This window comes from Dermacentor variabilis, chromosome 7, assembly GCF_050947875.1.
Source record: "Dermacentor variabilis isolate Ectoservices chromosome 7, ASM5094787v1, whole genome shotgun sequence".
Taxonomy (NCBI): Eukaryota; Metazoa; Arthropoda; class Arachnida; order Ixodida; family Ixodidae; genus Dermacentor; species Dermacentor variabilis.
The window spans coordinates 143,317,693-143,337,579 of record NC_134574.1 but is presented as its reverse complement, the minus strand read 5'-3'; the positions used below and the strand labels follow the sequence as shown (position 1 = coordinate 143,337,579).

Genomic DNA, 19,887 nt, shown 5'->3' with positions numbered 1-19,887 from the left:
ACTGGACAGCGTTTGCTGATATCCAAAAAGTGCGCTCAAGTTATGGTTGATATACTTTGCAAGTTTACGAAGCTTGAGTTGGAATAACCTGAATTCAAATACTAGATGCGTTCTTTAGTTGCATTTATTATAAAAAAAAAGAATCATAGAGAGGTCATTCATAAACCACATCCTATGCTAGAAATTGATATGTCTTCGTCTTGCTAATTTCTGTCAATATTGTTGCCAGTGTTTGTATACTTAGCGTTTACGGTTTGTGATCATTCTTAGGTTGCGAGAGATAATTCAGTGCATCATGTGTTCATCCAACACAAACTTCAAGAACAGCAACTATCTAGTGCATTCGGACCTAGGAACATTCCTAGTTAAGTGTTCAGGGGCTCACGCGTTCACTAGCATTAACACGTAACGACGGAGCAACCAAACAACAACAAAAAAAAAGGCAGGCCAGAAAGTGCTCACCCGTTGAGCCATGTCGACTCCTGGGAAGTTCCTCGATTTTCTCAGCAACAGCTTCTCCGTAATACGGCAGTTAGACGGAGGTTTCTTCGGTTGATCGCCGTTGTCAACTGGGCGAGGGAGCAACCTTTTCTTTTTTTCAAGCACCGACACTCACACAGCTGATGGCCTTCTCCTTGAAGCCGCAGAAATCGGAATCTTCTGGAAGCCTGTCCGGCAAGAAAAGAAAGAAACTTGCACTTCTCTGCCGAAAGAGACGGGGCAGGCGGCTCGAACCTCACACAGCGAATCACAAAGACGACAGCCACAGAAATCCTTCTTCCTCTCGAGCAGCAACAAAACGAGACGGGACGAACTCTTCTTCAAAGGGGGTGTGAGGTGGTGGCGGGTTGCCGTCAAGAAACGGGTCCACAAAGTGTCGGGAATTCGGTGTTCGCAGAACACGGGGACGACCAAAGAAGGGGAACGTCTTCTCCTCGAAGAAGCAGAAGTATGACGAAGGAAGGCAAGATTGTTCCGTTCAGTACACGAGGCGTGTGGAACACACTCACGGACACAGTGTAGAGTAGATGCTTATTTTTTTTTTTTTCTAGCTCTTCACCACGAGGTCGGGGACACTAGTACACACACGGTGCGACAGCGAGCTTCGGATGCACCCTTGAGGCGACAACACAACACACGTAAAAAAAAAAAAAAAGCAAGTCGAAGAGGTCGACGACGTCTTCCGTGGGCCGAACACAAACACAACACGGCTTGCTGCGAATGCTTCCAGAAAGGCAGGCAGGACCGCAAGCAGTTTCTCAGATCTCCTGGCGCACAAATAGAGCAGTGCGCTACCAGTAGTGTCTTTCTTGCACAGGGCTCGCGTATTCACAAGTCTTGAGCCTTTCTGAAGAAGAACTTGGCAATATGAGTTAGCACTGTGGTTGCGGCCACTTCCGAAAGTTGTCGACTCTTCGTTTTTTTTTTCTTTTTCTTTCCACAAATCAGCAGCGGTGGTGGTCTATTTTCGGGGTCCTGGTGGTACGCAAGAACTGTCGACGCAGCGAAGCACGGGTCACAAATCGGTGGATCTCCTCAGAAGACCGAGAGAGCTTCGGAAGGGAACGTCGACAGAAACACGGTAATCGCACTCGACGAAAACAAGGAGCCTGGTCACATGGGCGAAAAACTCGGCGACGGTTTTGCTGTCTCCCCCGTCGACGACAGAAGATAGGTGTCACACCAATGGAGGTAACGGTGTCAGGGTCTCACTTTTCTTTTTCTGCTCCCCTCAAAAGATCAGCACAACGCGAGCACGAATTTTTTATTTTTTTTCTAAAGAAAACAAAATGCGGTGTTCACGTCGTGTGGTTGATCGGCCCGAGGGCGGCTAAACGCTTACAGAATGAAAACCTCCCCCAGCCAAGCTAAACCAAAGTAAAGCCAATACCAGCCACCTAAGAAAAAGAAATCGGGGACGTGTACTTAATTTTTTACTGCCTTCGATACACGCACTTTTATCGACCTCAAGGAATGCTACTGGAAAGCATAGGATCTGTGATTAGTAAGTGCGGTGAACGAAGGGGATAAAATAAATAAAATAATTTTTAAAATGAGAAGTTCCCCCCCCTAAAAAGATCGAAAATAAAAACGGGGGGTACCGGATCAGAACCAAATCACCTAAAAGGGAACGCGATTACGAGGTTGGAACACATGGGTAACTTAGTCCAGCGCGCCTGGAGCGCCACGCTTGTGTTCCAAGAGGCCACCAGGCTGAAATCGACCACCACAACGTGAACCCACGGTGAGAAAGCCAAAATTACTGCCCCTTAAGAGAGAGAGAGAGAGAAAAAAAAATCGAGAATGAATAAACGAAAGCAAGCCAATTATTCAAAAGATACCTCGAGTGATAGTAAACACGCCCTCCCTGAAACACGCGAGGAAAAAAAAAATACTATAAACCGCACAACACTTCACAATCGCACTTCGACGAACAGCGACGAGTCGAGGAGAACGGCCGCCAACCACCCGTCGACGACGTCGAACGACGTGACACGCACCAGCGATGCGGAGGCACGGAAGACGACGGTCGCGTCAACGACTTCGAAAAAAAAGAACTCCCGTCGTTCGTGCCAGCCTTATTCTTTTGGGGGGCCGCGGCGTTCGTTTCGCCGGTTGCCTCCTATCGCATCGGCCTCGCTTCGTAGTCACGCAGATGACAGCCGGTCGACCCGCAGTGAATCGACGACGGAAAACACCACGTGACGGAAGAAGCGACCGTCGATCCAAGATCCTGCGCTGCTGGGCGGCGTGGTGGAGAAAAATCCGGCTAGGCAGGCAGGCACAGGACGTCGAATCCTAGAAGGCGGTCCCCACCGTCCAACCAACCTCGCGCGCGCCGCGCTCACAACACTCGGGAAAACGAGATCACACAGGCAGGCGGTTACGGAGGTAAGTAAGTCCGGCAGGGTCAGAATCCCGCAGTCACGTTATCGCCGATTGCCCGGGGGGAGGCGCGCGATGCGCCTCACACACTACACTAGCGAGCGGTTTTGTTTTGCGGCGGCCGTCGTGCGAAGGCTTGCGGCAACACAAGCGGACGCGAGAGAGTCAGGATCGGCGGACCCACACCGCGCCGACTACTGAAAGCTGCGTGGTCGTCGACGGAGTCGAGCAGCGCGGCCTGCCGCTCCTCTCGGGCGTTTTTTCGGCGGGGAGAGCGGCCCCTCTCCTTCGGGCGAGCTCGGCCGCGGCGGCGGGTCGAGCCTTTCGGGCGAGGGGGCGGTGACTGCACTGCGCCGCCGCCGGCGCGGTTCTGTGCGGGGGGAGGAGATTAGCGCGCGGGCCACGGAAGCATTTTGTCGTGATTGGTCGCGCGCGAATGACTGACGTGACGAGGGCGCGCGCGAGGGTCCCCGGCGCTCGTAGTGAAGAGGGGTTGGAAGCGGCGGCAGGCCGCGGGGAGGAAGGAATGCTCGAGCGCTTGCTGCGAAGACTGCGGCGTTCGCGCGAAGCTGCTGCTGCTGCTGCTTGGCTGTGGTGGCGTGTATGCGAGAGATTGGGAAAAGCAAAAAGTAAGAGAAGGTGGGATGCGTGTGGCGCGAAGGCGGCAGCGCGTTGCGTGGAGAGCCGCTCGCGCGGAGTGGCGCTGCGAGCGCTTGTCTGTCTGTATCTGCGCCGGCGCAAAGGAGAGGCGTCTGCTGCCTCGGCCCCTTTCAAGGTGGATCGGGTCGGCTTCAGCTGTTGTATGCGCAGCATGTTCTGTGCTGCACACGTTTCTACTTGTTCTTTTTTCCTTTTCTGCTCGTTATTCCGTTCCTTGAACTCGCTGACGCCGAACCAGGTATGCATTAAGACAGCGAAAACAGCGGCTGTGCGACAGTCGACGATATTGAATTAGGTTACTGAATTTTTTTGGCTTTTATGTGCCGAAACAAATATGCGATTTTGAGGCATGCCGTAGTGGCGTTTGAGGAATAATTTTGACCTCCTGGGGTTCTTTAACGTGCACCTAAATCTAAGCATGCGGGCGTTTCTGCATTTTGTTCCCATCGAAACGCAGACGACGATATTATAGACTACGACTCTGCAGCAGTACCATGCGGCAAGCGCATACCAAGAAAATTTTTCACCGCGGATCATCTTCTATTTAACACGTTGCAAGCCTTCGAGCTCTTGCATTAATTCCGTCACATTTCTGAACAAGTCGCTTCAGGGAGCCAATGGGAAATCGGCGATTGATTCTTGCTACTATCGAGGCTTCTAAACGAGTCTTTTGGCAAAAAGAAAAAAGAAGAGAAGAATATGTGCACCGTGTGATGACGAACTCAAGGCAAAGGGCCTAACAAAGCCTGTGAGGCGTATAAACGTGACGAGGAAAGCGGCAAGCCTTCCATATAGTATTACAATACCGTATCTGCCACCAAGCTGCTTGCCTTTTGAACCTCGGCTAGAATGCTCATCACTCTTTCCCAAAATCTATTGTGCTTTAACAGAAAGACGTGGCAGAACTGAGTCAAGTGACAATCACCCATCTAATCCCCCCTTCCCCCCCGAAAAGAAAGGAAATGGCAAAAGAAGTACAACAGCGAGAAAGGAAACACGTTTTGTTAAAGTACGAAAGGGAAGATCGGTAGCTCTTTCTTTTTTATCAGGTCTGTGAAGAGAGAGAGAGAGAGAAAGAGGGAAGAGTAACCTAACAGGCGGCTTAAGCAAGGTTAGAACGATTTGCACCCCTCCCTACCCCCGCTTTTTTTTTTTTTTTTTTTTACCGCACGCAGCCGCAGAACTCGACTACGGAACGCGAAGAAACGAAAAGCATTCATGCGCGAACGCTGAATTTCAAGGGACGTTCTTCACTGTGTGAGAACACGTATTCTGCGCGTGCGTGTGGGTTGGCGGGGGGAAGGTGGGGTTGTCTCGGTGTGAGAGGTGGAGGGAGTAGAAGGGGGGACGCGAGGAAAGGTCGCACAGCTGCTCGAGGGCGCGGCACGAGGCAGAAAAAAAAGAAAGAAAAACGTTAACAGTACACCGTGAAGCAGGCAAAGTTCTTCGTGTAGTATGCATAAGATATAGGACAGTATGGAATCGCGCATCCGGCAATTCTGAAAGTAACTTGCGCAAGAAAATTAATAAACTAAAGAAAGAAGAGAGAGAAAGAGGCTGCAACTATGTGCAATGTTACATTACAAATACACAGCCTCGTAGAACGAGCCAACGCTACTGCAAAGAGGTCACGTGTGTTCGAGCGGGAGATGTGTGGCGCGGGGAGGGGGCGAGGTGTTGAAAAGCCACGTTGGGATGTATTTGTCGCTCGGAGGTAGCACACAACACAGGCCAGTGCAAACCCTTAAGCCGCAGCTTAGAGAAGAGTTTCTTCTACGTGTGAGCTTGTTGAAGAGGGCAGCACCCCCCCCCCCCACTACCCAAAAGAAAAAAAGAACGAGACGGGCGAGAGAGAGAGCGGGGTTTGTAGGAAGGGGGATGAGCTTGCGGAGGAGGCACTGTGTGCCGGCCATGTTCTAAAGCGAGGTTTCCTTCAAGTCGTTCTTCCTACGCACCCGTGCCGAGAGAGGCTCCTTCACGACGTGCAGCGCACCACACATCTGTAGCGAGCACGAAACCATGGATGAAAAAGAAAAGTGGGGAGGGGGATGAGAGAGGGAGACGGACCGGCGTTGAGACTCCGTCAGGGGCGTGCTTTTTCGGAAACCGACAAAAAAAGAAGAAGAAGGTTCAGTGCAAAAAAAAAAAAAAAAAAGAAATTTGAAGAAAGTAAGGAGAGAGGCAACGCGTATGTGCGTACGTGAAAGAGATGAGATTAGAACGGCGGCAGCAGCAGCAACAGCAGACACCAGGAGTCGCGGCGGATATTTTTAGCAGCTTGGCACGAAACGTACCGCCCTCTCCCCTTTCCCCACTTCTCCTCCTTTCTCGCTTCTCAGACCAAGGTGTTGGAACGGAACGCTGTTTTCGAACCCCGCGTCGTCGACGTCGTCTTTAACCCCCGCTTTCTCGAACCCTCAACTAACCGTGCCCCCCCCCCCCTCCCTAGTTTGGACGCCCCTTCCTCTCACTGCAGCCCCCCTCCGCCCTCCCGCACGTAGACACAAACCAGCAGCGCACCTCCGAGCCATTTGCTTCCTTCCGTGCAGCTTCTGGATCGGCGAGAAGAAAACGGAGGACCGCAGAAACGTGCTCAAAACGCAAAGAAAATACTTTTTTTAAAAGAAAGTAGGTGATGCCCCGAAGAGGGCTTCCTGACGGAAGCGGCCCGGGTTTTTCTTTTGCTGCCAAGTGTGAGTGACGACACGCCGAATAGAAGAGGAGTCCCGCGATCGAGGCGACCTCTGCCAAGTCTGAAAGTCCCGACGCGAATGAGCCTAATGTACTTATGCCGCTCGAAGGAGCTCAAAAAAAAAAAAAAGCAAGAAAGAAAGATGTGTAAGCAGACGAAGCCGAGGACGTGCCTTGAAAAAGCACTTGCTACCCTCTTATTCCAACTGAGCTGCTCTCCATAGAATGTTATCCGTCCAAGTGACTCGTTCACTTTGACGACGATGACGATGCATTCCTTATTTTACTTCGACGTTTTCTCCTGCGGAAGGTAAGTAGTGCGTGCGCGCGTGCTCGCTTCTTTTATACTTCGCCTCAGCAAATCCGTGTACTGCGGTGAAGGCGGCCGTACGGCTAGTGTCAGCCAATCGGTAGACGAATGCCGGCGGCTGACTGTGTCCCAGAGAATGGGAAAAGAGAAGACTCGTCCATTGGGTATGCTATACTAATCTTGCCGTCCAGCTTGTTCGTTCCGTAGGCGTAAGGCAGATGGCGATCACGCAGAACAGGGCAGTACAGAGGAGCCTTCATATGGTTCCTCCTCATGGTCACCACTTCACGTGGCTCCTTTCCAGAGATGCTGTTGCGGAAACTGTCAAATTCGGCCGCGTTATTCGATTCCGCCATCTTGGCACATGCCATACTCGCCCAAGCTGCCCCCAGTTGCAGCGCCATGTTGACATTTCCAGCCAATCACGAGAGGCAGCGGCAGTCACGTGTGCAAATCTGAACCGGCAGGACGGCATCCTATTATGTGTCATATTCCGGACGATGTCAAGTCCCGCCACATTGCGAAATTTCTCAACGGTGGCGTTCCGGGCCAATTAGAGAAGCCGTAACAGCCCTGCGAGCCAGTCAAACGCGACAATGTGGCGGAATTCGACGATGTGCAGAATATAGTTAACGTCCCAGGAACTTGGGTACAAGAATTGAAACAGACACTGCCCCAAAGCGCTACTACAAAACTTCACGACAACCAACAGGACCGCATTGCTACTCACGTTGACAAGATGGCGATTTTGACAATATGGCGGAATGTCGTGAGTGTCCGAGGGGTCCTATTCTGGACATCGTCAAGACCTACCATTATTGTCAACTCTGGTTGGCTCACGGGACTTCAGTGGCCTCTCTGATTGTCTCTTAGGACTATAATTGTCTCTACGATAGGCTCAAAGGAATGCACTGGCCTGTCTGATTGGCTCAAAGGACTGCAGTGGCCCCTCTGATCGGCTCAAAGGACTGAAATGGCCTCTATGATTGTCTCAAAGGACTGTAATAGCTTCTCTGAATTTCTCAAAAGACTGCAGTCGCCCCCCTGGTTGGCTCAAAATGCCGCCACACACTTATGAAGGTTGACCAACTCGCCCAGCTTTTTTTCTTCTTTTTTTTTCATTCTGATGCCATTCACATCACTTGACAATACGGCGGAATTTGACAACGCCTGCAGAATAGCACCCCAAGAATATCAGAGCCCTAGTCATGCAGACGCGAACCGTTCTTTTCGCTTCACTGCAGGGAGGATCCTGCGCGACATTTTTTTTTTTTTTTCCGGCGCCTGCTACACCCACTGTAGCCAGCCATAAATCGGTTTGCGGGCAGGGAGCTGACATGACTTGGCGCGACTAAACGTACAGCGGCGAAGAGGGGCGATAAGGAGGGAGGTGTCGCATGGAATCTCGGGCTAGCGTGGCTTGGCGAGGATTACAGATACTTCTTTTTCGAGTTGGCTAGGGTTGTGACGCCGGCGCGAAAGCGCACTTGATGCGGATAACGAGGGATTTCACAATAAATGAGGCGGCCCACTCCGCGTTGCGCAAGACGGAACTCGAGACAGAGGACGAATTGCGCACCCTCCGTTAAAGAAACAAAATAAAGAAAAAAAACGAAATAAGGCGAGCGCCTGGCACGCCTCTCGGAACGCGTAGCGTGATGCGCGCTTTTTATCTGCGAAGGCGTGAAAGATTGCGAAAGATTTTGTCCTCTTCTGACCTTCTCTACAGCGGTATAGGAGCCCTCGTCAACTTGCCTTGCTGTCAAGCGGCTACACCGACTCTTATTTTTCTGAACAAAGCTTTCCTTGGCGCGCAACAGTAATTTAATTATAGGCTCTTCTATGCAACCAGTTCAAAACCAAATGCAGTGCGACTTCTTTGGGCGGTCTGCGAGGGTTCCTAAGGAAATCGACGCCGTTGTGGTCACGTGGTGTACACGCACAAACCGCTGACGCGCGCCCGCGTCAGTCAGCCTACGTGGTGCAGTTGTCGTTAGCCACACAAGGGCACGAGCGCGTTAAAAGGCGCAAGAAGTACGACGACGGGAGAGAGAATGACAGGATTATTATTAGGCTCTCTATACACTAATAAAATGGCCCCACGTGCGTTGGCCACCCACGCCGACAACCCTTAAACAGTGAACTGGAATTCCTTGAGAAGAGTCGTCCGTAATATCAATTTGTTACTGCCTCTATATTGCCTTTCTCACGGGCACATTAGCTGCGGCATGTTTTTTTTTTTTTTTTGCTTCTGACGTCATAGTTTCTTTTTATTATTTGCGAGGACGTATAGCCACGTGACAGATGTTTAGATGTTTGGTATAGTCTCAAAACGCGTGCGCCGTGATTTTTTTCTTTGCGTTGTCGTGTCGGGCGGTTGAAAAAGGTGCTTTTCTTTGGAAATAATAGTTTTAGTTTGAGTGTTACCACTTGTTTTCCCTCTTCTGTCGTCGTCTCTGGGTGCGCGCTTTTAAAAACAATTATGCCAAACGTATACACAACCTCGTCCAAATTTCAGTTCTTTGTACACACACGCAGTGGTATTGTCGTCCACCAAAGCTGGGTACGCTCACTACATCGGCCGCTAATTGCCTCTCCCACTCTGGGCTTCTCCGCATCGGCGGTAGAAGCTCGGTCCTGTGCTGTCGCTTCTTACAGAACGTGCAGCACCCTTTCTCACCTTACGTCTCCCCTATTACCCTGTGGTGTGAAGCTCTCGACAAGACTATCGTTAATGAGGGTTCCACGACATGCACTATGTGACATCACCCGACGACCGCAGCGCCACCCTCCGATCTTCGAAACGAACGTATACGGAGCAACGCTTGCAAAACACAGCCCATATGCTCAATTACTGTTTCCAAAGGGCGCGCACTCGTTGAGACCACAGGACGTCTTGACAAGTGCGCTGTCTTTAGAACAATAAGGGCCAACCAAAGAGCCTTCCTATACCATTCATTCATTCATTCATTCCACAATACTGCACCCATTTAGACCACAGCAGACAGCAAGCACGCGACCTATGAGCGGTCCCACGAAGTGGCCGCAATTTGGCCTCCCATGCTTTTGCAATTAAAAGTTGTGTTCCCAAAGAACCACCAGCAAGGACTTCGAGTGCGAAGGAATACCAAATGACAAGCCGCACACAACGCGCGCGCTAAGCGAGACTAGAGAGAGAGAGAGAGAGAGAGAGAGAGAATTGCAGTCAAGTCAATATACTTTAATTCGTTATTTTCTTTTCGATCCTGCCGCGCCCCTCTCCCTCCGTATCCCCCCACCCCGCACTTCCTCTTCCCCAAATCGATTTTCCTCGCCTCCCCCTGTTATTGGCGGTGACGTCACAGAGGCGTAACCGGGGTCCCAGCCAACGGGGGCCAGATGGAGCGGAACAACTGCGGCGAAGGTAACGACGAACAGCGTCGGTGGCGGGCTGCACGGACCGCTAGCGAGAGGCACGCCACGGACTCGGGCGAGCGAGCGATAACGGGCAGCGACGCGTCAGAACAGAGCCTGGAAACACACGTTTGCTCATTTCGCAACCCTCCTCCCGACTCCCGACTGCACCAGTTTTTTCCTGCTTCGGCCGATGTAATAACATCGGCTGGCAGGAAAGCCGGGTGGGTCCCCCCTTGATGTCGACGTGGATGCTAGCGCAGTAGTTTCTCTGTCACTATACGCTATACCTAACCCCATCGGAGCAGCCATTTTTGCTCCACGCCTTATCCTCCTGGGCTCTCGCAAGTACGGGGGCGCCCCGCGAGCGACAAAGTTACAAATGGAAGACGAATATGAATTGTTTCGACGGTGTTTAAAGGGAAATGGGGGACACGCAGATACAGTGAAAGAGATTAAGTTTCTGTCGGTCCATTCTTTCCTTGAAGTCTGCGTGAGCTGTGAACGTCATCGAAATGAACCGTTACTAACTCAGCCAAGTGTCAACGCTTCCACGCGCACGAAATTGAAGGAGCACGCCGACACACTTTTTTCGATGTCGCAGAAGCTCTACTTACCGTACAGTGCTCGCGCATATAAGGATGACACTCAACTGGTTCGAAGCTTAGCAACAGCGCTTATAAGATACCGTATTACGATATTAACAACAGCCTCCGAAAGCCATACCTGCCGTCATCGACATTACCGTGACGTCATGACATAAGGCGAAGTTTTCAGACGTTGCGCATAGAAATGGGGCTAAAGTACGATGATGTCGCTCATAAATAAAATGAAGAGCGCTGCGAGCGTTTCTTCTTGCTATGCTCATGCGAGGCAGACGCACCGATCGCAGGAAAGGAGCAAGCCGGCGCATCATGACGTCACAACGTGTCACACATCCTGGCTACCAAGACAGGTTTCGTAGAAACAAGTATTCTAGTCGAGTATTTAGTGCGCTGTGACTCCTGCTAGTATGTATTGTAGGGTTTATAAACCCTACAATACATACACTACAATTACTAAACCCTACAATTCGAGAGGGCTTGGACTTTTCTTTCATGACGTGTCACGTGACATCACGATCACGTCGATGACATCATGTCCGGCATTTCGACACCAACTTAGGTATCAAATGAAAATCCCGTAAGACTAGCACACACGATACGTAACAAAAATATTGAGGGTTTGGCAAGTACAAAGAAAATAAGTGACAGCAGATGCAGGCATTTCATACCCTAAATTACTATTATAAAGAAGCACAATGCATTCAGACTAACAGGAGGAGAAAAAAAACAAGAATAAATGCAATGCAAGAAAGCACGTGTAGTTTAAACTGCATTAAGTAAATATATTATCAGTGAATAATGAAATGAAGTTATAGGAACCAATGACCTGACGATAGTGGGAAACGAGTTTCAAATGGATACGTCGGCGAAAGGGTGGTTTCACTTGAAAGTAGGTATTCAGGAATGCATTTACAAGCACGCTAGAGGGATAAGCACGGGCATATACATCAGTAAAATTAAACCACCTCAGTAAACCACTCGCACTCACGGCACACCAAGCCACACTTACCGACACTCCCGCTCACGGTTCAGGCATGTCCGCACGTCTTAGTGACCGCACTCACTAGCGGCTGTATTTATTTATTTATTTATTTATTTATTTATTTATTGACTAAAGTACCTACAGCGCCTTCGATAGGCATTACAGTGGGGGAGACTACATAAAGGAAATAAATATAACAGGCAACGTAGAATAAAACACCACATGTTTATGTCTATAATATTACATAATGAAGCGACTGAACGAACATCATCAGTTGAAGTTATTTTCACGATATCACTTGGCAACCGATTCCAGTCTCGAGTTGTATTGGGGAAAAGGGACTTACTAAACACGTTAGTTCTACACAATGTTTCTTTCACTTTGAGTTCGTGATAAACTCTCATAGACACGCAGTAGGGCATATGTAAATAGCTCGTGTTATCGATGCCTGTTCTTGAATGAAAAATATCACGGAACAGCTTTAATCTATGAATTAAACGTCGTTTTTGTAGCATGTCCCACCCAATTTTCTTTTTGGCCTCTGTTACACTGAAATTTCGAGTGTAATTTTTAAATACAAATCGTACAGCCTTACTCTGTACTCTTTTCAGTTCGTCTATGTTTGCTCGTGTCCAGTGGCCTGTCGATCGTGAAAACGTTGCAGCACGGAATGAAAGAGACCTCTTCACTGCATTGAATGCATTGCGGTGCAGCCCTGTTGCACAACCAGATTTCTTCACCGCATAAATTGCACTGCGATGCAGCCCTCTTTGCATGACCACATTGCGTCAGGCTGGTTCAACGCGTTGCCTAATCTAAAAGGACGCTAAAAGAACACAGTAATTCAGTTCAGACGCTTAAGGTATTTCACTAAAAGACTATGCTAAGTTATTTGGTGCAACCGAGTTTATTGCAAGATGAGAAAATGAAATCCGAACGTCTCGTATGTTTCAACGGCAAAAAAAATTTTTTTTTTCTTTGTCTAGGTCACAGCAATGTCAGACACAACCCTGAATGGCTGCCAGTAGAGTTAATAGCCGTCCCAGTGCTCGTACTGTGACCGGAAATGACGCGTGCGCGAATGAATAACTAAGGGACACGTACAATGTCCCGTGACAGTGACCCCTTTCAACTTTCAATACACTTCACCGCATAACTTGAGTGTACAGCGGGCGGCGAAGCTGACTTTAAAGATAACCGGTTATTATGGAACGAATATCAAACCCTGGTATCACGCAAACACCTGTGTCTCGATCGGAAGAAACTGATTTTGGTTGATTAGGTCTACACTGTCCACACAAATGACTTGGATTTATATCTGACTTCGGCCAGCTACCCAGCGCATAATGGCAATTACGATGCGACTGTGCTACATGACGCGTTTTTTCTTTTTATTATTCCTGCGATGAGATTCGGGCAGTTTTTCGGGAGATTTATGGCCGCTCCCGTGCAATCAGGAGGACTGGACGGAATTCTAGAATCTCCCGGGAAAATCGGGAGAGTTACAGGTATGTAATGTAGGCAAGTCGTGCAATTTTGGTGGTCCTTGCAATATTCAATTATACCAGGGAGTGAATTCAGCGGTGTAACAGTGTCAGCAGATGCAGATTCAACGGTGTAACAGCGTAGGGAGAAATGAGCTGTTTGTTCATCGCAAGTGCTCAAACTCTGAAGCGTGCGTTTTAGAGCTCTAACACTGACTCGCCTAGAATGAAATAAATGAAATGAAATGATGCGATGCTATACATAAACCACGCCTTGCGGTGCTGCGTGGCTTCAAAGTCATTAGAAATATAGGCTTGCGAAGGATGCCACCATGTCCGTGTTCGAGCTTGGTGTTAGGTATGCTACCTTATTTCAGTAGAAGCTCTCTTCATATTACGGCGTAAGTATCCAAGTGTGCCTGAAACATAAGAGCCTAGGTGGAATGAATATTAGCGGTCGATGATAGTGACTGTGTAGCGTGGACCCATAGGAACTTGAGATATTCAGTTGATTCAAGCGACACCGGCTTCACGGCATGTTCGAGCGAGAACGATGTGGATTTTTTCATTTTCAGAGGTTAAGTGGCCCGAGTCATTTCTCGTAGCAAGTGCGCGATGTCGCCTTGCGATGCTGTTATGTCTTCAGGTGCACAAATGACGTTGTAAACATCGCGACCGTCCAAAAGTCTTGTTCTTTTTTCTACTTTTGTTGGGAACGTCGTTGATGTAGAGCATAAATAGGAGCGGAGATAAACCAGCAGCCGTAGCAATACCCGGTGTCTCGTCGGTAAAAACAGAGCTTGTGTTATTGGTGTAGTGTAGTAAATTGGGGACGTGGCTTTTGAGAAATGTTCAAGCCAACTTAATAAATTTGTGCTGATGCCGGCGGAGTGTACCTTTGTTGGTCGATGACTGTGGAAACGCGATTGAACGCTTTCAAAAAGTAAAACAAAGGGAAAAAAAAAAGAAACGGCCCGGTAGTGGTGATCCTGCACCAGTTCGTGTGTAAACGCAGCTATCAATGTAAAATAATTTACACGTTTAAAAGTAGAAAAGGGTTTTAGTCGGTGTATAACTCACATCTTTACATCCAAAAAGGGTGTAAAGGTATGAGTTACAGGTTTACCCGGCTATTCCTTTTTGAGGGCGTAAGTTATATTACAATGTAGTTGGATTTCACCAGTTTGGGGAAACCGTGTCGTAGTGAGCAAAACAAGGTGCTGAAGTCAAGATGTTTTGTTATATATAATAAAACATGTTGACTCTTACAAATTTGATATGTTCCAGAATTTCGGAAAGAACATCATTCAAAGAAATCGGACGATAGTTAGAGGCGGTTTCACGGTTACTTGATTTTAAAATAGGTGTTTAGCTTTCTTCAAGTCATCGGGTACAATGCCTAGTTGCAGCCCAAACGTTTACATGTTATATAAAGAATCAACGAATCACGTGAGCATGTTTTTTTAGTAGGTTGTTGCGATGTCATCGCAGCCGGCTGAAGACGATAACTTAAGGCTGTTTGTTATCTTTGATACGCATTCCGAGCTAATTTGAATGTCTGGCATCGATTTCAAGCAGAAGGCGAGGGGTAAGGGTTCTATCGGGGCGTCGCGGAAATTAAAAAAATATAGTGATGAAAAGTAATAATTTCTTAAAGAGTTAATTGGACCATCCTTATAATCAATTACCTGTAGCTGGGTGGCTCTGGGATAACTAGATTGAATATTCCATAACTTTTTTTAGGGTCAGAATGCAGAATAGACAGCAGCTCGCATGAAAAGAATTTGTCTTTGGCTTTACCTAATTCATGGACGTATTGTGTCGAGTACAAGTGTTAACGCTCCCAAGACTCAGCTTTCAATAGATTAAGCGCCAAAAATGACAGCACACAAGAAGAAATACAGACAGGACAAGGCGCTTCCTGTCTGTATTTTCCTGTCTGTAGCGCCTTGCCCTGTCTGTATTTCTTCTTGTGTGCTGTCATTTTTGGCGCTTAATCTATTGAAAGCTATGCACCAACTAGCCCCACAGCGTGTTTTACTGAAGACTCAGCTGCATTACTTTTATTACAGAACCTGAAGAGGCGATTTTTTCCTGTCGTGGAGATTTCTACCGTTTCTTCAACCATGCGTTATTGACATCCGTTTTAACAGTTATGGCGGGTATGTATTTAGTTTTAAGGGTTAGTAGCATGTTTTTATAATATTCCCAGTTTGTTTTCACGAAGTGTCAGTGGTGGAAACTTACGGAGTCGTTGTAAAAGAGTGTCAATTCAGCGCTGATGCAATTTAAATAAAAGAAAAAAGAAAGGTCGTCATATTCACTATCTAAATGCTAGCGTGTTACTTGTCACAAAAATCACTACCTTCTTAGTAAGTGAAAGTAGTAAATTGATAGTACTTTTCACTAGCTGCTGAAGCTAGTACATAGCGCTAACATAGTACTACGTACTACCTCGGTAGTGTAGTTACTAACGCAAGCGAAATAGAATTACCAACAATACAATGGGGCCCACTGGATTTATAAGTGCCGATTGCATTGTCAGATTAAGTCGATGGTATTGTAAAAGCATAAGATGATAAAGTAATACAAACTAAAAAGAAAGATAACCGCATCCTTTCACTATATAATAGACATTAATTATTGGTATACGTAATGCTTACCAGGTACACTGCGGTACGATGACTCCATCAAGCAACAATAAGCACATACAGAACAGCAACAGAGGTACCACACGACATGTGCTCTACGAGTAACGTCAAGAGTATTTATAGCATACAGTTTGGGGGAGCACATATTACACCGGTGAGCACCAGGGTATTTGGATAAATCATCAAAGCCATTGTACCCAAATTTCTATAATCTAATGTCTCATATTTGTGTGCTACGACGTCGCCCATAACTGTTAGTACAACATAATGAACAATACTACAGTTTACCTAAACTCTGCATGAAACTGCAACAATCGCCACATAACAGACGACGGCCAGACGAGATCGTAGTGGCTTACTTAGTAAAAAGTACTAAGAATCCTTTCTTGTTCGTAAAGGCAGCACTTACTACAGATTTTGCTGCTCACGGTAATCCAAGCGCCAGCTGAAATAATCCAAGCACCAGACTATCAAGTCCTAGTGCCAAACAAGTAAGCCTTTAGCCACCGTATTTAATTCCAGAGCCAGCACAAATAGGCCGCGCGCCAGTGAATTTATTCGAAGCTACAACATGTTCAATCCAAGCACCAGCAGCATTGATGCAAGTGCTAGACAATTTAATCCACGCTAGAAAAAACAACTATATTCCGAATCCAAAATGGCTTAAACGCTAAAACAGTTACCGGAAGACGACATCACTTATTTTTGTGGTTGCTGGTAACACATACAAAATTAACGACTCCTGACAGCCGTATTTTGTATGGAAATAAACGTAACATAATCGCCGAACTTCGTGGTTATTTTACATGTTAATGAAGGCTGAAAGCGAATCTTGTTAGCATTTTATTGAACGACCTAGCATTCGACAGTTTGAATATTCACAGTTATCACAGAATTTCGGCTAATCATGCACGCGGACTGGCAGGAATTTGTCGTCTGGAAGCACACACCTTTCGGGACTTTATCACGGCTTTCTTGCGTGGATTAAATTGGTTAGCATTTGAATTAAAGCTACTGGCGCTTTGTTTAAACATGTTGACGCTTAGATTTAGTTCGCTGGCGCGCGGCCTATTTCTGCTGGCGCTTGGATTAAGTACGTTGGCGCTAGGATTAAATGTTGGGCACTTGGATTAAATAAGCTGGCGCTCAGGATCTTTCTATTGCGCTGGGATTATTTTAGCTGGCGCTTGCATTAAAGTGAGCAGAAAGACCTGTAGAAAGAAGGGAGCAAAATACATAATAACCTACAGTAAAAGCACACATTTGCTAGCTGTTTACCGACTTTATTTTTAAGAGTGTGGGTTCGTAAGTGTCCTTGGTGTAGTGGACAATTTGTTTTCTCGTTGGCGATCTTGTTTTTGACAGCAGTGAAACAGATATGTCGCGAAGCCTGTAAGGCCTGCCAGCACCGCTACAACGGAGATGCCTTCAGGGCAAGTATAGTAAGCAGAAAATATACAGTGTGCTGTCGCTTCCGGATAGGTAACGTAATAGTTGACGCAGATTAAGATCGAGTAAAAGATCCATAAGCTGTCTCGATACGTTAGAAGGGAGACCAGCTGATATTGAAAGCAATGGCACGTTAATGTGGTAGTAGCAGAGCACGTGTGCACCTAAGATAGACAGGTGATACACATCAAGTTCACGTGCGCTAGAACATCTCGTTGCCTCTCTCTCTCTCTCTCTCTCTCTCTCTCTCTCTCTCTCTCTCGCACACACACACACACACACACACACACACACACACACACACACACACACACACACACACACACACACACACACGCACGCACGCACGCACGCACGCACGCACGCACGCACGCAAAGGTTTGAATTGTACAGTGGTTTCTAATAGATGTTGGAAGACATATCTCCATGGGTGTGTTCTGCACGCAAACATCAGTTAGCTCCTGGTTCGCGTCACGACATATATACGTGAGGATGACAAGTTATTTTTTTTTTTTACCGCAATGATTACGCTGCCGCGCCTTTCCTGTCCTGTCCATTCTGTCACGACGGTACAATCTCAAAAATCTTGGTTCGGTGAAAATGCTTCAAAGTCTTCGATATCGCTATGAAGACACGTTTCAGTGAGCAGAATGATGAATAGCGTTGACATCTGCGACGAAACTGCACAGAAGGCGGTCTCGTTTCGAAGGATGCCTTTTGGTTAGTACTATACATATGCACATATAAGCTATTGCGTGTCGTTCAAGGAGTTGGAGTGCATTTCGAAGAACTACGTCATATGTATAGCGCGCGAATTAAGCCGCGCTACCGAGCGAGCTTTGTGTTCTCGGTACAGGGCCGGAGAAGGTATACCGTACACTCCGTTACGAGATCAATTGTGACGTCATAGAAATGACTTTTCTTGCAGAAATTACGTTTGTCGAATGCTTGCAAGTTTAAACGCGCACTTCTGAGGTGGTTCATTGAGCTGGTTCAGTCATACAGGTACCTTGGTATCATCTTCACTAGCAAGCCTACGTGGTCAGAACATATCCAAAATATGGTTATGCCACTAATCCATCCACCGGATTCATAAGACGGTCACTATCCTCATCACCCCCTGTGATCCTGTGGTGGTGGTGGTGGTGGCGGTGAAGCGCAGCATTTTCGAAAGTGCTACATAGGCGAGGTTGCAGGTTCAAAGTCTGCACGGATGGCGTAATTCCTATCTTTCAGTTTTCGACCGTGGGGGAAGAACGTTTTCTCTGCTTTTAAAATGGTTGGACTCGACGGTAACTGGTTCCACACATGCTTTGGGACTGTACGCAACAATACCCCCGACACTAACCCCACGACCCTATCGTCGATATGGCACGCTGCCCTGCGTAGCTCCAACCTTGACGACCAACTCTGGGCGACCCAGCAAGCCTCGAGAGGCAACACCTCGACGTCCCCACGTGGGACGCCTAGGCCCAGCCACCACCTCTTGCTGGTTTCAATAAAGTCTATACAGTCAGTCAACGGTAACTGGTCGACTTTTCCCTGGAAACAAAATCTGCCGATACGTTCGCATGTTCGATACGGTTTCTTTCAAGCCGTAGATCTGAATTCTAGGAGCATAAGGTAATGACCTTTTGTTCCGACTCTGCCCAGGTTTCATGAGCATTATCAAGACCGAGAAATAGTGTGTGTGTGTGCATATATATATATATATATATATATATATATATATATATTCTCTGCGCAGCCGATTATTTGTGCAGTTATTTGTGCAGATTATTTGTGCAGCAGCGGTAACAGCAGTTAAGTGCAGACATAAAGTGAAGGACCAATGCATCGCAACGCACGTGGCAACTGAGCGGCGCCACTTGCGTTCACAAGGAGGCGCGCGACACCGCGAAGAGAACGTAAGAGGCGATGGGAAGATTGGTGGAAGTAGGGAAACGGCAAAACACGAAGACGTACAAAAGCAAAGTTCGCATTAGGGAGTCATAAAATGTTGTTGCGGGAGTTCACAATGGTTTTCTTCTTCTTCTTCTTTAACTTGGGTAGGACATTAGGCAGTACACTCTCAGATAAAGGTACACCCTTTGGAGTGTATATCTGCCACACAACAATAATCGTCATCTGCCTTTTTGCGTTTCCTTTCTTGAAAGCGCCGCGCCCGCTGCTTTCCTGTCGGGAATGCTATGCATGTCATACTGATAACGCGCATGCCGTTCGTTACTGGGAAGTACCGGGCTCGCAGCGTTAAAGAAAGGCGATGCGCACAAGACAGATGACGTTTATTGTTGTGTGGAAAGATACAACCGAAAGGCTGTAATTTTTGTTTTAGAGTGTATAATGGCAAGAGCTTGGTGGCGCAACCCACCGCTCCGTTCCAAACGGGACGCTCATAAGATATATCCATCCGACCAGAACGGGGCTGCTTCGTCGAGATTCTTCGGAAAAGCTTAACTCACCCGAGAAGTCAGCATAGCGTCGAGAGTCGTGATGCAAGCATTGACATCCTCCAAGCGACCGGCGCGCGCGATTCACGATTTAACAGGCCACGCTCCGACCACGTGAACAGCGACGTCGACAAACGTCAACGTTCCCAGACGTCAGTCGATATCAGCGCTGTTTGGCAAATTTCCCGTGCGCCTGAGGGGCGGGAGGGAAGTTCGAGGCGTCCGCTGTAAGCAGGACTTCGCCCGGAAGGGATCACACCCAAAAGAAGGTGCTGCACCTGTTTTCGAGTTAACGACATTCAAGGTGTCCGACGAAATGCATTGGT

The 19,887-nt window shown here is 47.7% G+C and overlaps 1 protein-coding gene across 4 annotated transcripts in view; it reads right to left on the bottom strand.

Moving 5' to 3' along the window:
- The window catches only part of hth (Meis homeobox homothorax), a 404,490-nt gene extending 401,238 nt beyond the window's left edge, over nucleotides 1-3,252 (bottom strand). The window contains exon 1 of one of the 4 annotated variants that reach the window (XM_075699492.1): nucleotides 463-3,252. In XM_075699492.1, the coding sequence (XP_075555607.1) occupies nucleotides 463-474 (12 nt within the window). In that variant the 5' untranslated portion in view covers nucleotides 475-3,252. The remainder of the gene's footprint in view (nucleotides 1-462) is intronic. The other 3 variants (XM_075699491.1, XM_075699494.1, XM_075699493.1) reach the window with 3 other exon arrangements.
- Nucleotides 3,253-19,887: the final 16,635 nt, after the last annotated feature.